This window comes from Kwoniella mangroviensis (genome assembly GCF_000507465.2).
Source record: "Kwoniella mangroviensis CBS 8507 chromosome 1 map unlocalized Ctg02, whole genome shotgun sequence".
NCBI lineage: Eukaryota > Fungi > Basidiomycota > Tremellomycetes > Tremellales > Cryptococcaceae > Kwoniella > Kwoniella mangrovensis.
Genome location: NW_027062534.1, coordinates 3,481,022 through 3,497,140, shown reverse-complemented (window position 1 = coordinate 3,497,140; position 16,119 = coordinate 3,481,022). Strand labels below are relative to the sequence as shown.

Below are 16,119 nucleotides of genomic sequence, written 5' to 3'. Positions count from 1 at the left end.
ATCGAGCGGAAATGAGAGAACATAGAATCACATATTGTATATAAGAAACATAGTTGTACAAAAAGTGAGTACATCTCTTTAATTCTTCATTACCGACTCGCAAGGACCAACAAGAACCCTTTCCCATTCATCGATTACTGATATTGGGTTGTATGCTGACTCGGCCACTTTCCAATCACACAGAAAGCACATTCACCACGCACGTCGTATTCTCATCAACATAGATACATTTTAGCATAATGACGAACATCCCTCCCCTCCGTGGGTAAATGAGAATAGGAGAATGAAATGCATTATATCTCTCCGTGCTGATTCGTATCGCCATTTCAGACGGACACCACACGAAAGTGACAAAGATCACATACGATACATTGTACATTCACAATAATTCAGTTGGTCATTTGCTTCTTACTTCTCTCTTCTTCTTCTTCTTTTGTTCATTCGTGTCAGACATAGTGATATCTCATTCCAGCCCTCATCATCTAAGGACCAGCAGGCTTTTGGCCAGTGGGCTTCTTCTCCCTTTGACCATAAGCTTTGGAAGCGTACTATTCATCACAATCGAAATCAGATTCTCAAAATCTCTCCTGGCTGTTTCTTCGAAATGAGAATCACTCACATCACCATCGATAACAATCAAATTGGCTGGGTTTTGTTCCTTGCCTGCAAGATATCTTTGAATGATATCCTTTGCGCCATTGGCATATCTAGCTTGGGCGTCGAGGGTGGTTCCGGAATCTGCAGGAGTTAGGCAGGTAAGTGTCCCAAGTCAAAGGAGACTCTTTTCCCAGTCATGGTGAGGTGTCAACTTACAATGTGGTACCATACCATTACCTCCCCCGAGAGTGTTGAATGCATGTCTCCAGGGATGATCCTTAGGAGCAGGTTGGACGTCTAAATATCAAATACATCAGCTGATTGTGACCGTTTGTGAACTTGCTACATATAGTCTCAACTGACCCCAAACATCTGAACAGTGTGAAGATCATTAGCTTTATTTTACTGACGTTCAGATGTACGTATTGAACGATGAGCTCACCACCGGCATAACCATTCAATTGACCGCTCTCCAAAGCTTTCTTGACTGCGTTCCTATCGCATATAGCTCCTCTAGCGGTATTCACCAACCAAGCTCCCTTTTTCATCTTGGAGATGATCTCGTCGTTGAACAGTCCTCGGGTTTTCTCATGAAGAGGGCAGTTCTATACCAAATACGATGACAGAAACGAATGTATCAATAATTGAACAAACAAACAATCAAGAAGAAACACTCACAATAGTAACGACATCACATTTCGCCAACATATCTTCCAACTTATCTACCCTCTTGAAATCGGGTGTTTTCTTATCTACGTGGAGTAACTTTCATTGATTAGCACAATGATGACATGTCTTCATTATACTGTAAGGGAAATTGACTAGACTTACCTTCAGGTAAATCAGTATAATCAAACCATAATAGTTCTTTACAATTAAAACCTCTCAATCTCTCCAATACTCTATATCCGATCCTACCGCAACCGACTGTACCAACCGTTTTACCCTCGAGATCAAATGCGTTACGAGCGATTTGGGCAACGTTCCAATCGTCTGCTAAGATTTGTTCATGCGCTGGGACAAAGTTTCGGACCAAGAGCAGAATCGACATTACAACGTGTCTGAAAAACAAATGACAACAATGTTAACAATGTTAACATGATATACCGTACACTGATTATCATTTTTGTGATAAAGGGAAACAAAGAGATGGACATAGACATACTCTGCTACTGAAACTACATTGGATCCAGATACCTAATCGCATCAATTCGAATGATATGTCAGTTCACATAATTCGGAAGTATGAGAGAACTCGAACTCACCTCGGCAACGGTGATATTCTTCTTGTTGGCAGCATCCAGATCGATATGACTGTCATGCAACCCTCCAGGTGAGCTCAACGATATTTTCACGCCACTTTGTATGGTATTCTAAAAGTATAAAGCTCACTCGGATCCTACACCTGCTGTGACACATAATTTGAGGTTCTTTGCTTTTTCGATAAGGTCCGCGGTGAGGTATCCAGGATGGAAAGGCGTAGTAACCAGAATCTCAGCCTGAATATCGCAAGAGATTAAGTGAACAAGCAGATAAGTCAGTAGTTGAATACCAGATATGAGAGGTATGGTCGAGGAAGGTATGCTCACGTCGGCTATGTGTTTTTGGAATTGGGAGTTTGGTCCTTCTTTATCATCCGTTACGATGAGTCTGAATGCGAGTGTAGTAGGTTATATATAGTCAGCACTGTAAGATCATTCTCATTTGCGAAAGCAGAGTCGACTGTATTTGATAAGAAGAAACCCACTCGTGACCTTCTTTCTTGAGCCATTCAGAGATACCAAGACTGTTTTCGATCGTACCGAGAAGACGTGGTTCTTCTTTTGCGGCTATAACAGGAGTAAATCAGTATCATGACTGTCCTTGAATAAGAGGATGATGGGTAATCCTCACCTTGGCCGCCTTTATATAGTACTGCGAGAACCTTGAGGCATCTCGTGTCAGCTCGCACACTCCTTGTGAGGGATAACACGAATACTCGTAAGGTTGAGCTTGACTCACTTTGACCATGTTCGATGATGCTGTACTGAATGTCCTATTCTTGTTCAGATTACAGATTTGTCTGCGAGATGAGAAGACAAGTCGAGAGCGGATTAGGGGTAGTGGTAGCATGGCTATGATAATTTTGTTTATATATTCTTCCGAGAACTTACAACGCAGAGTGTATACATGGGAATACATATACCTCATAAAGCATGGCTGTTATGGTAGTTCTTATAACCGACATGGTCCCCATGATTATCGATATGAGTGTGCGTCGTCATTTATCATGTCCTACACTTAGGCTAGCTTAGTCGCAGTGTAGACCACATGCTTGTGCTTGGTGAGGTTGATAACTGCCATACCGTATCATTCTTCACACTTATAAATAGCCCATACGCCGATATGCGTGAGAAACGTGCACTTGTAAATTGTCAGATGACGATGGACTTGCCTGGTTGACCTCCACATGATATCAAGCTAAGGATTACGGCCTAAACGGCTCTTTGCTATATTTAGTGAGCCCCATATCAGCCTGATACCGCATGTATCCTCTACATCGTGATCGATTCATCATGCAATTCTCTGCTGTTTGTTTGTTATAATGTCGGAAGTAGGAGCACAACACAGAACTTGACCACCATTGTGATGCCCAACACCATAGCTGATCATTTTATCCGACACTCCTTCGGCAGGGGTGACTACCAACTAACGTAACACACGTACATGTTATCTCCAGCGCAGATAACCACATATACAGCCAATTCCCCGTTTAAGCCCGCTTCCTCGTACCCATACCAAGCACTCAAAACTGAGATATGTACCACCATGCATCTCTTATTCGGTTTACCGCTCAATCTCCACTGGGCAAAGCGGGATGCGCCCATGTGAAACGCCACTGTGTTGGACTGTGCTTGCATAAGTCATTACGTCACTCGTCTTCCCCTCACTATGCTCGTTGTTGCGATCGATTCCAGCTGAACCAAAGGACCGAAGGACCAAAAGACCAAAAGACCAAAGACCCTGCAATAGATTAAAAAATCGTGACCTTGTAAATACTACCCCTCGTGTCTTGGTATGTTCGTGTTCGTGTCTCGTTCCTCACTTCATGCTTACTGCTCCTTCTTCATCTTCAAAGAAAGTCGAGACTCAGGGAGGAACAAGAAAAAGGGAATACAAAGAAAGAAGCATTAATCTAATCTTCCATCTCCTTTCCGCTCAGACATCTTCTTTGCTGTTCAGAGAGATAACTTACAAGGTGAGTGGGTGTCTCATGAAACGGTCTCGACCTTGTTTTTCTTTTCATCGCTCCACCCAAGCCGAAATTGGTCGTTCGCCCTTTCCATGTGACTCCTCGTCTAAACCTATATCTACTTCACCTCTTCACGTTCCGGAACGTCTCAAAGGTACTGTACCAGCTCCACCCATATTTTACTGTGCAGCAATAGCACTTTTTCCCGAGATCATTCATCCAATATCATCTACAAGCCCGCCGAGACATTTCATGGAAAGTGAGGTAACCCTTAAGCCACATCTTGTTTTTCTGACCTTTGCTTTTTGAAAGAAGTAAACATCCAGAGGAATACTCCGATAAGATGAACTACTAGGATATCCCTTTTCATTTTCTCTACCACACTTCCAACCCCACTAAGCATAACGGTATGTTTATGGTATTCCCGAAAATAATTCTTTTTCTCTCGTTATGATACTGTATCAACTGTGGATTGTTCGGATCATGGAATTTCTTTACCACAGCAAGATGATTAATAATCATTTTTAAACATTTTTTTTGAGAACCTATAACATTTTTTGACGTATCATTGACATGAAAAAGCTGACCTGATCTTTACTTGAATCGTAATTGTTCTCCTCTCGCTATTTAATCAACATGCCGTCGTTCTGATCGCGCTCTTGTAACCGACCTATCTTGATAACTCAAATCCTCCTCACCTTTATCATCTCGGCATTCGGCGGGTTCGGTTTCGGATTTCGCGTTCGATATTCTTCAAAACCTCGGATGATCATATCACCACTCAACATTTCATCGTTTATATCATAATGGGCAATTGCTTCGCTCCCATATCTCCCGATTCGTCGGATTCGGAGGTCGAAACTCCCGCTCCTCCTGGTCCATCAACAGGTAGATCTCGATCGAGTGATAGACAACCTCGTCCTTCCACATCTTCTAGAACCCCATCTCAAGATCGGAATCGAAGGAATTCTCAATCTCTTCGAAGACAGCTCAGCACTTCCACTCGTCAGAATCGTAATCGTAAACATTCCCGATCTAGTAGTCTATTTTCAATGGGTGGACCATCTTTAGATGCTCTCCGAAATTATGCTACCTTATCTAATCCTCGCTCGTCATTGGCACCGTCAAAATTACTGATATCGAATAAGAATACAATAGCGATATTTGATTCTTACCCTAAAGCTAAATATCATTTTCTGATATTACCTCGTTATCCATTCCCACCTCAATCCGATCCCGACTCGAAAGAATCCATCATACCATTAAATGCATTGGACGACTTGAAGAGTCTGTTACTCTCGCAGAACAGACAAGAAAGAGATGAAGTGATGAGCGCGCTGTATAATACTGCGTTGGAAGTTGAGGAAATGATTAAAGATGAAATGTTGAAAACGGAGGGATATGAGTGGAAGGTTGATATGGGATTTCATGCTATACCTTCAATGAAGTGGGTTCTTACTATTACCTTCCCATCAATGCAATTCAGGCTAACTATGGCATTGGGAATTCAGACATATACATTTACATGTTATTTCGGATGATAGGATTTCATCATCTTTGAAGACTAAAAAACATCATAATTCATTTCGACCCGATTTGGGGTTTTTCGTTCCTATTATGGAAGTGCAGAGATGGTTAGAGGATGACTCGAATATCCAAGAGAGGGTGGAGGTGAGCGACAGCATACGCGTTATCGTTGCGCAGGTGTTTCTACTCTCGTATTGCTGATTGTTGATGGTTTGATAGGCTCTGGCCGATGCCGAAAGATTACTGAACACACCTCTAACATGCCACAAATGCGATGAGTTCATTACCAATATACCCAAACTCAAGATTCACCTGGAGAAACATTTCGTAGATGAGCGTGCGTCCGCATTAAGACACATTGCAAGACACGGTAGACAGAGGAGTAGCGATGAAGATATGTTTTAGAACGAAACTGAACTTGGCTTAAGACTGAATTGGGTTTTGGTCATGAATGGTTCGAAAGGAGATTGAAAAGATATTCCGCATTATTAATTATACCCTTCATTATAGATATATTACCTGAAGTTGAACGAGGGCTTTCCACGACACCCTAACAGTATTCTTGCTCTCCTTTAATAGTCCTAGAAACAAGTCGATCTGTATCTATAGTTGCATGATTCGATATGGATATGTTTACCTATATGATTGATTGTGTTACGTAAATTGCCACTGTATGAGCTCATCTGATGTGCCGAGTAACATCATTGATGATGGGAGTGAGCGCGCCGTTGCCACCCGTCATCGATAGCAATCTTTTACCTGTTTCGCGAAACATTGTCGTAAACCATTATACATACACAATACAATACGGGTGCTCACTCTTCAATCAGAGTAAAGCGACGATACCAGACAATGGTGTGAACAGCAGACGATCAATTCCCCCCGAACCCATACGGAAAGTTCCTCAACGAAAGAAATAACGAATTAACAATCTAAAAATCCAGACCCAGATAATTCTCTATAAACATGCTCCGCAAACTCCCTTCATCCACTCGACCTTACCTTCTCTCCCAATCTCTCAACCGACCCACACTGATCGCTCGATCCCGAATTATCCCATCCACTCGTCATGTACATGTCCGAGCTATCTCATTCTCTTCCATACCCCGTGCGATGGCTCGGGCGTTTAGGATTCCCGCTTATGGAGCTGCGATAGGTGCTGGTGGGTTGGGTTATGCGAATTATAAACTTGAAGGTAAGTGAGACACGGACCAAACATCTATGCTAGAAAAGCAGGGTGTGAAAGAGGAATCAGCTCTTTGGTGAAATGGGATATGGATCAAAGAGGTTCGGAACGGTCATAATCGCTTGTCTGTTTTGCACTACCGTCACTTGAGATCCCTTACATCTGATCGCACCTACAAACTCATATAATCAGTACTGACCAATCCTGAATCACATAGGTGTCCGTAATGCTACTTCTGAAATCCTCTCGAACGTCTCCGACAAGTTCTCATCGGCCTATAATTCCGCCGCGGACGGCCTGAACTCTGCAGCAGATATTGGATCTTCACTTGCTTCTCAATTACAAGGGAGGATATCAGATACCGGTCAAGGAGTTCAGGATACCGCTGAAGCATTCAGGAATGGTACGAAAGAGTGGTGGGAGGCATTCACATCGCAATTCGCCAAATCACAAGCTCAGCAAGAGAGCGGTAGTAGGTCTAGCTCAAGCTCGAATAGTAGGAAGGGAAACACCAGGGAAGGATCTGAACAACCTCAGAATAATGGTAATGGTGGTGGAGAAGAAGCATTACTGGGACTAGTAGGAGCTGCTGCTGCTGCTAATGTCGAAGAGAAACGGGGAGACCCTTTCAGCTCAGGTGGAGGTGATGAACATCAGTTACTTCAATTAACAAGGAAATTGATCGAAATTCGTTCAGTCCTCTTGAGTGTCGATCAGAGTGAAGCGTTGAAGTTGCCTTCTATAGTGGTGATCGGAAGTCAAAGTTCTGGAAAGAGTAGTGTATTGGAAGCGATCGTTGGACATGAATTCTTGCCTAAGTGAGCTAATCTTTTCTCCTCGTAATTTTCTTCTGCCTTTGGAACATTAAGCTGACTGAGTGAATCAGAGGAGATAATATGGTCACCAGACGACCGATCGAGCTCACACTCATCAACACGCCCCCCAGTGCCGCTTCGTCATCCTCGACACCAGCAGAATACGGTGTATTTCCCAATATGCCAGGAATGGGCAAGATAACTTCCTTCGCTACCATTCAGAAAACACTCACCGACTTAAACCTCTCTGTACCACCCGAATTGGCTGTATCCGATGACCCCATTCACCTTCAGATTCACTCTCCTCACGTTCCTGACCTTACCCTCATCGACTTACCTGGATATATACAGATCAGCTCGATGGACCAACCTGAAGAATTGAAAGACAAGATATCGGGATTGTGTGATAAATACATTAGAGAACCCAATATCATCTTAGCTGTTTGCGCGGCCGATGTTGATCTGGCCAATTCCCCCGCGTTACGAGCGAGTAGAAGGGTCGACCCGTTAGGTACGAGAACGATAGGTGTGGTGACGAAGATGGATTTGGTCAAACCGGAACATGGTGCTACGATAGTACGAGGAGAACGATACCCTCTACATCTGGGCTATGTCGGTGTAGTTTGCAAAGCTCCACCTGCAACTGGGGTGTTCAAATCTATACGAGGCGATAGGGAAAGTCCCAATGTCACCGGAGCAGTTCTACGAAGGGAAGAAGAGTTCTTTGGAGGTGAAAATTCGAGATATTTCGGTAGAGATAAGAAAGTCATGGTTGGTACTGACACACTCCGACGAAGACTCATGGACGTTCTAGAAACAAGTATGTCATCAAGTTTACATGGAATCACCAATGCCGTTCAGCTCGAATTGGAAGAAGCAAGCTATCAATTCAAAGTGCAGTATAATGATCGACGTATAACGTCGGAATCATATATGGCAGAAACAATCGATGCGCTCAAAGCGAGATTCAAAGAGTATACCGCTCAATTCACGAAACCTGCAGTAAGATCCAAATTGAAAGAAATGTTAGATGATAAAGTGATGAACATACTAGAAAAGCTATATTGGGATGATCCACGTACGATAGAATTAACTAAATTGGCTGAAGATCGGAAATTGACAAGTGAAGATTTGGATTCGTACTGGAAATATAAATTGGAAACTGCGAGTTCCCTTTTGACTAAATCTGGAGTAGGAAGAGATTCCACTGGATTAGTCGCAGAGGGTTTAAGACAGTTAATCGATAGTATAGCTACTGGTGAACCATTCACTTTCCATCCGTCAGTATCTGAACGGATCACCGAATTCTCCCATGCGATACTGAGAGAACGGATGGGTCTGACAGCGGACCAAGTGGAGAATTGTATCAAGCCGTATAAATATGAAGTGGAAGTTGATGAGCGTGAATGGAATGTAGGGAGGGATAGAGCAGAAGATAAGTTTACGGAAGAGATCAAGAGGTGCGATTTTAAATTGAAAGAGGTACAAAATAGGTTAGGAGGATCAAGGAAGTTGAATGGATTGATTAAACACGTTGGTGAATTGGAGAAGTGGGAAGAGGAAAGGAGGAAAAGAAGGTTCTCAGTCTCAGGGGCCAATGGTGAAGATGGGGATGAGGTGGTGGAAGAAGGTGCACCGGTGTTGGATGCGTACAAGTATTCCCCAGCTCAGATTATCGATGGTGAGTGGTAAAGTATACAATAGGGGTGGAGACAAAATTGTAGATACTGATTGAATGATCTTTGTTTTTTAATCTAGGCCGACATGCTCTTCTACTGTCCAACAGACTTTCACTCCTCAAACTCCGTCAACAAGCTTTGAAATCACGTCGATGTAGATCCGGTCCTGACCAATCTGCTTTTTGTCCTGAGGCGTTCTTGGCTGTGGTGGCGGACAAATTGGCATACACAAGTACGATGTTCATCAATATCGAACTGCTGGAACAGTTCTTTTATCAGTTCCCGAGGGAGATCGATTCGAGGATATTATACGATCTGAACGTGAGTGAGATATTGATATGTAAGAGTAAATGCGGTAGCTGATACGTTCAACTTGAACTGATTTGGCTGGATTGATACTTTGTAGAGGGAAGAAATTGCTAGATTCGCAAGGGAGAATCCGAAAATCAAACAACATCTAGATTTACAAGAGAGAAAGGACAAATTAGAATCAGTGAGTGACAGGTCATTTCCATCTACACGCTATATGCAATCTCATTCATGGCAAGTGGATCAAGCTAATTACAATTATGTATCTTAGGTGATGAGATCGTTACAGAGCCTAGTCAATTTACAGAAAGATGCGAAAGGCTCTTCGACGGGTACATCAAGAAGGGAAGGTTTATTCACCAAGTTCTTTTAGTTGGATGTGTAAGATTATGGTTATTGTTATTGTTATGGTTTCAGACACGCCGCTCATGATTAGTTTAAGTCATATATATGTATCGGATTATGGTTCATCCAAACTGACGAGACCGTTGAGTCGGTGCAACCCCGAGCTTACTATTACAATTCTATCATATTGATCATATCAAACAAATTTCGATCAACGCATATTCGTTCATAAATCTACTCATATATTCAGATACTACTAAGACTAGGACTATCAAACAATAATCCTATAGCAAATATTCGGATCGATTCCATTCGGTATGATCACAAAGCGGACGTTGTTAGTACGACTACTAAAGTACTGGATAGTCTATTTCGGGATGACAGATTTGATGAGGTGAGATCTGAGATTGGTACCTCCCTCATGACGAAATTTGAGAGCATCTCGAAGTTGTTTGGTGGTAAGACCGGTCTGTATTGCGATATACCGTACGGGATGATCAGTACTGTAACACTCCTCGCTGACTAATCTAACGAATTGGACTTAGAAACTTACACGTTCACTCATCTATTTATAATTTACAGACTTAAATCCCGCTTCCAATATCATCTCAGCTACGACGCTCCTTTTATCTGCGTCCCAACTTTCTTCATTGTTATTGATGGTGTTGGACTTTCTGGGTGATTTCTTGGGTGAAGATCTTTCGTCGATTGAGGAGAAAGGGGAAGATGGTTTAATCTGCTCGGGTGAAGAGGGAGGAGGGGATGTAGATAAAGATCGCTTGACCATCGTACAAGTAATAAATTTTTGATCTCGCAGAGGAAGTACGAATAGGATTTGATTCGGTAGAGTTAGAGGTTGAGAATAAAGAGAGCAACAGCTTGTTTGGCTAAATTCCACAATGTCCACTGTTATGGGGAATGGTTCAGACTGGAATACTTGTATTCGACGATGATGAGATAGCATGAGCTGGCGGTATGATACCAGATTAGCATGATCATCATCAGTATTTACCTGTTCCGGAGTTGGTCAGATGGGACCAAAGGGGGGAAGCTTCTAAGCTCACTTGGCAACGATCAGTCCACCTATCGATTGAGAGTGAAAGAGTGCTCGGGCTGAAAGGCTGAGCTGACGAGATCCACATTCATATTCAACAATCAACATTTCCCCAAGCGAATGAAGAGTCTTGGTTTTGAAAAAGTCCAATGTTCATGTCATATTTCCCTCTTTACATCGTTTCTCTTTCTCCTCTCTCAAACCACTTGATCAACCCTTCCATTTGAACTAACATTATATCATCTAAAGTAATATTGATTTCACTTTAACTCATCTACACCATGTCTCAAACAGTCAAACGATCCCTCTCATCTTCCCCAACTCCTTCCCCATCCCCGTCTCCTCCGATCACACCCAAGAAACCCAAAACCAAAAAAGGAATCAACACCACTTCTCCTCCCAAGCAATCACCCCGAACCAAGTCAACCACTCAATCAAGTTGGACAAACGAGAAGGAAAATGCATTTATCAAGCGATTGGTTGAGACAGGATATAAGAATATGGATTGGAAATCGCTCGCTGAAGAGGTAAGTTTGATTTCAAGATGTTCAGCATTGTACAGCAGTATCTGGATTAGATTAGAAGTGTATAGAATGAGGTACGATATTAGAAAGTAATGTGCAGATGAGCTGACTGACAATCGTGAAGACTCAAATGACAGAAGAACAATGTAAGGATCAATTAACACCTGGTAGAAGTAATTTGAGGAAGACAATCTTGGACATGTTCAAGTAAAAATGAGCGAATTATCGTGGGTACAGTATTAGGTAGAATACATACTGTACAATATCGCCGAGATATCTTGAATACTTTACGATCAGTTCACATAGAGTGCACTACACTACAGATATCAAGAATGAGAATATAAATGTATGATCATGATTATGAATACAAATACGAATACGAATACAATCATGGATTTTGTCTTTCCCCCTTGGGATTCTCAATTTAAATCTATCATGAAATACAACGATGAATCTTTGGAAATCTCCATAACTAGATATATATATACCGTTCAAATGTTCAAGGCAAAACTCTTCATTCCTCCTCATCCATATCACCATCCTCACTCATCTTCGAGCGAATATAATCCTTCTATTTCCGATAAGATATTTAAGAATTGCCCTATCAACCAACACATGAGGTTACTCGTGATTAGCTGTGTACCCTCTTCTCGATTTTTCCAGCGTCTTTATCACTTACATAAATTCCTTTGAGCTTTCTGCGTCCTAGTTTCCAACACAGTCGGTACCATCTGATTATCAGGTCTGAAAGCTGATTCTCCTTTACCGTTATTCGCAGACGGTTCCAGACTATCCAATAAAGTAGAAGCCACAAATTGTACTTTCTGGACGATCGGATGACTATTCACGGCTATTCGATATTCGATTCAAACTCGAGGAATCAGTCACAATACAAATACAAAGCAAGGTACAGTGCAGGCAAGTTCACAGAGGGATGATTTCTCACGATGAAACTCACCCAAAACGGTCAAAGGTATTTTCTGCAATATAGCCAACAAATCACAAATTACCTCATCCTTCTCCGCAATGGAATTAACCATAATTTCTTCTTTCTCTTGTTGACCATTTTTATCCATCTCAGCTGAATTACGACGGATCCAAGGTTGGTTTATACTTTCGTTGATGGCTTTATTGCTGTTATCCCTTTCTTGTGCCAATTGCAATTCATGTAGTTCATCTCGATATTGGAGGATCATGAATCGGACATATTGCTATTGTATCTCATACAAGTTAGCTATGATACGAAAAGAACGGGGTTGGGGGTTGAACCATCACACTTCAACATGATAATGGAGGTCAACTCACCTGAGTAACGTATATATTAGCTTGCTGAACTAGGAAATGATCTTTGACAACTTCAGTATCGTAATTTGGGTCAGAGAAGATAGCCATGATATCGTCTTTGGCTCTCGCGTTCCAGCCAGGTGAGAGTGACCTAGGTGAAGTGAAAGACATCATTCAGCCTTGCCTTTCTTTTAGTTCATGTAGGCTGTAGGCTGTAGGCAACAGGACAACTTACTGGACAGATCTACTTCCTGATCTATAATCCAATCTCAAAGGTTTCGGGCAATGATCCATCAATGTCATAGTTCTTTCATACAGATCATTGACCTCGTTCAATCTCATCTGCAAGAGTAGTCCGCTGGGCGGTTTCCTTTTATCTCTTCGATGTTTGTCAAGCAATTGACCAGTTACTGGAAAAACTCTCAGCGGTCAGTACATGAATTTATCCAATCACGCAAAGAAAGTTCTGACTCACTTCTATGAAGTCGACTAATATAGTTGAAACCGCACAATATTGAAGTATGTCCTTCAGGTTGGGGCAAATATCCTTGTTCAGAAATATACTCGTCGTCACTATGTTCCAGAAACAGCAATAAAGCGAGCAGTCAGCTCATCGGATTCACCGTATGATGTATAATTGAATTCATCATCCAAACGTACAGTTCTTCAGGGAAAGCCACGTCGGCACAATCATCCTCGTGGAAAAAAACCGGTATAGCTTCTAAAGAGGCTATGCTCACGTCCGCACCGTAAAGTAGCCAAAAGGCTCGCCTCAGGAAGACACGGTTCAAGGGATTGAGCAAAGCATATGTCTGAGGACAAAACAAAGTCTTATCAGTACTTCTTGCTCATATTGACTCGAAGGACAGCGACAGTATTGAAGGAAATTGGATTGATGGTGAAAGACGATGTATCACACGATACACATCATCTCCTCCTTGGGATGAAAGTTACAATTGGAAATAGTAGTCGACGGAACATTCACCACTTACCTTCTCCTCATGTGCCTTTAGAGCTAACAAATACGCGTACAGTGCTCCGAATAGTCCTTTTCCTGCTGGTATACCGCCCATGACACGCGTCATGAACCTATATAGGAAAGTCGTCAGTAAAGTCGGACATGATTGATGCATAGCTGGTTTCAGTCTGGCGCGGGACAGAGGGTTGGTTAAGCAGCGAGAAAGCCATGACTTACAAACAATGATAGAAGATGATAGCTATCGAGTACGAGATGATCAGCGTAAATTTGGGAAATATGACTATATGTACATAGATGACTCACCTCTGTTGATGGTGATGGCTGGGAAATCTTTTACCACATAATCTCTTATTCTGGAATTACAAGCTATTATCAAATCTTTCGTTTCCTTGCGTGACATCCTAACGAAGCTTCTTGGTAGCTGAGTTAACGTGGATCCAACTATAGCCAAAACGAGAGAAGTCCATTCTTCCTCGTTTGGTCTTTCTTCCCTTTTTACATTCAGATCATGAGTGAAGCTCGGTCGATGAAGACATGGGATGAGACAATAGATATAATCGAAATAGAGATCGATGATCTCATATAGTAAATGACGGGGTAGGATCTTTTCAAGGGGATTTTGAGGGTTGGGTCGATGTTCCACATACATATATAATGGTCTTGTTGCCCCGCCTGCTCCTGCTCCTGGTCTTGCATATACAGGTGAATTGGTTACGGGTGTAGGGTACGCACTGTTATTGCAATTTTGAGGTGATGTATAGTACGCGCTACCGGTACCATTCGTACTTCCCCCACTGAAATTACGTATGTGATCCTGAGGATGTCCACGATGGCTGATAGCGGGCAAGGCATGAGGTAAAGGGTATTGTCGAGGATGATCAGGTGAGGAAGTTGCCGAACGAGGAACGTCAATATATGATGGATGAAGTAGGTGACCATGTGGACCGTGTGGATGGGGATGTCTTCCGCCATAGTGAGCTTGAGCTTGAACTTGAACTTGGGTTGGATCCTGTATCGGAATAGGAGTGACGTTACCACTACCACCCACACTCGCACTGGCGAGAGTAGGTTCCCATCCTGTCCCTTCGTTTCTGTCCGTGTGAGGTCTGGGCTTAGCAAGTGCAGGATATGACAGGTCAGGCATACCAGGTGCTAAGGTCGTAGAAGGTGGTGGTGGGTCAGTCGATGATGGAGGAGGAGATTCGGTCGATCTTCCTTCAGGTTCATTCTGCATTTTCCTCATGTACCTGTTGGCGGTGCATCTCGTCAGCCAGGCTTAGCGATGAGTATACATCATTGACCAATGCGAAGGGACTCACATATTCGGTGGACCTCTCTTTTTCGGCTTGTAATCGAATGTACCTGCATAATCATAATCAAAGCAGATGAGCGACATTGTACGTTGTTTTTGTAAATTGCGAAAATGGTCAACTGACATGTCAATCCGAGATGTTCGCAGTGGGAGCATATATCTCTGTGCGCGATTGAAGAGCTCGTACTGTTTGGAGGGGGTCTATCGCATTTGACTCTGTGGTCGCAGCAACATTGTAAGTTAATTATTACTCTGTGGAGAAAGAATAAAGTGATCACTCACTTCCTTGCTCGACATGCTATGGTGAAGAATAGTGTGTAAATGTCAGTACCTGCCAATATTATACCACAAAAGCAGCAAGGAGCGAGATCCGTCTACGTCTCCACATCTCTACCTTTTGATCCAGATGAGATCTGATATCCTCGTTACTCTTTCCCACCGATATTCCCAATTGTCATCGGAACATAATCGCATCCAATCATATTCCGGCCACAAGTAGATGGCAGAGGATTTTAACTCACCATCACAAGATTCTATCACCCGATGAAGATCCATTCTAGTGATCAGCCAACTTCCCTTTTACCTTTTCGCGTATACACAGAACTCACGACTCTGCCTGGTTTTCTTGATCCGCTCATCATTCCCACTCCCAGCATTATCCTTCTTCTTCCTCTTTGCAGATTTGGGGTTATTCGCCTCTATATCCGAACTCTCATATCCTTCCATCGGCATTGGACTTATCCTATTGAACTCATGAGGATGGGGATGTAACCTGCTCGAGCTTGAGCTTGAGCTCAAGCTCGGTCCCGGTTCGTTGAGCGTCGGTGGTGGATGTGAAGTGTAAGTGGAGTATGGATGATTCATCGTATTGTCCATTCCGTCCCTTCTTCTCGATACTTTTCGCTGTATGTATGTCGATTAGTTGTTGGTCGTTTACGATGATCTAAAAAGATGAGATGATCAAATTGATTTGTACGATTGATTGTGTTTGTTATACGAGTCATTGCAAGTAGCGTGTACGCATAACTTACCTTACCTTGACACAAAAGTACAAATACAGTACAACCCTGAAATGAAACGATCCCACGAACCCACATGCGACAATATTGAACCATTTAACCATTTAAGGTTACTAACCCTCCGAAACACTCTCTCCCCAAAATTCCTTAGACAGTGCGCATTACAAACCGGCTAACAGGCTATTAGCGGAGTCAAATCCCCGTTTATTAACAATTACAAAATCTTTTCTCACATGTGAGCTCGGGTCACCCTGACA

At 42.6% G+C, this 16,119-nt stretch overlaps 6 protein-coding genes across 6 annotated transcripts; 3 read left to right on the top strand and 3 right to left on the bottom strand.

Moving 5' to 3' along the window:
- Nucleotides 1-482: 482 nt before the first annotated feature.
- I203_106437 (uncharacterized protein) lies at nt 483-2,709 on the bottom strand (the record flags this gene model as incomplete). The annotated part of the gene is made up of 14 exons (XM_019150950.2): nt 483-548; nt 620-738; nt 814-894; nt 961-969; nt 1,040-1,202; nt 1,276-1,349; nt 1,429-1,658; nt 1,763-1,794; nt 1,863-1,911; nt 1,990-2,096; nt 2,187-2,247; nt 2,345-2,426; nt 2,491-2,521; nt 2,599-2,709. The coding sequence occupies 14 exons, from the start codon at nt 2,707-2,709 to the stop codon at nt 483-485; spliced, it is 1,215 nt and encodes a 404-aa protein (XP_018999827.2).
- A 1,926-nt stretch (nt 2,710-4,635) lies between these two features.
- Nucleotides 4,636-5,761, top strand: I203_106436 (uncharacterized protein; the record flags this gene model as incomplete). Its single annotated transcript, XM_019150949.1, has 3 exons — nt 4,636-5,276; nt 5,341-5,500; nt 5,576-5,761. The coding sequence occupies 3 exons, from the start codon at nt 4,636-4,638 to the stop codon at nt 5,759-5,761; spliced, it is 987 nt and encodes a 328-aa protein (XP_018999826.1).
- A 561-nt stretch (nt 5,762-6,322) lies between these two features.
- On the top strand, nt 6,323-9,718 carry I203_106435 (uncharacterized protein; the record flags this gene model as incomplete). The annotated part of the gene is made up of 6 exons (XM_019150948.1): nt 6,323-6,551; nt 6,760-7,360; nt 7,429-9,038; nt 9,116-9,357; nt 9,443-9,529; nt 9,617-9,718. 6 exons carry the CDS (start codon nt 6,323-6,325, stop codon nt 9,716-9,718), a joined length of 2,871 nt encoding a protein of 956 aa, XP_018999825.1.
- Nucleotides 9,719-10,057: 339 nt separating this feature from the next.
- Nucleotides 10,058-10,477, bottom strand: I203_106434 (uncharacterized protein; the record flags this gene model as incomplete). Its single annotated transcript, XM_065517970.1, has 3 exons — nt 10,058-10,159; nt 10,244-10,255; nt 10,307-10,477. 3 exons carry the CDS (start codon nt 10,475-10,477, stop codon nt 10,058-10,060), a joined length of 285 nt encoding a protein of 94 aa, XP_065373274.1.
- Nucleotides 10,478-11,025: 548 nt separating this feature from the next.
- On the top strand, nt 11,026-11,479 carry I203_106433 (uncharacterized protein; the record flags this gene model as incomplete). The annotated part of the gene is made up of 2 exons (XM_019150946.1): nt 11,026-11,271; nt 11,393-11,479. 2 exons carry the CDS (start codon nt 11,026-11,028, stop codon nt 11,477-11,479), a joined length of 333 nt encoding a protein of 110 aa, XP_018999823.1.
- Nucleotides 11,480-11,810: 331 nt separating this feature from the next.
- I203_106432 (uncharacterized protein) lies at nt 11,811-15,707 on the bottom strand (the record flags this gene model as incomplete). The annotated part of the gene is made up of 14 exons (XM_065517969.1): nt 11,811-11,869; nt 11,948-12,118; nt 12,227-12,479; nt 12,574-12,703; nt 12,788-12,962; nt 13,028-13,125; nt 13,213-13,364; nt 13,545-13,641; nt 13,748-13,769; nt 13,835-14,778; nt 14,851-14,893; nt 14,968-15,059; nt 15,126-15,141; nt 15,452-15,707. The coding sequence occupies 14 exons, from the start codon at nt 15,705-15,707 to the stop codon at nt 11,811-11,813; spliced, it is 2,508 nt and encodes an 835-aa protein (XP_065373273.1).
- Nucleotides 15,708-16,119: the final 412 nt, after the last annotated feature.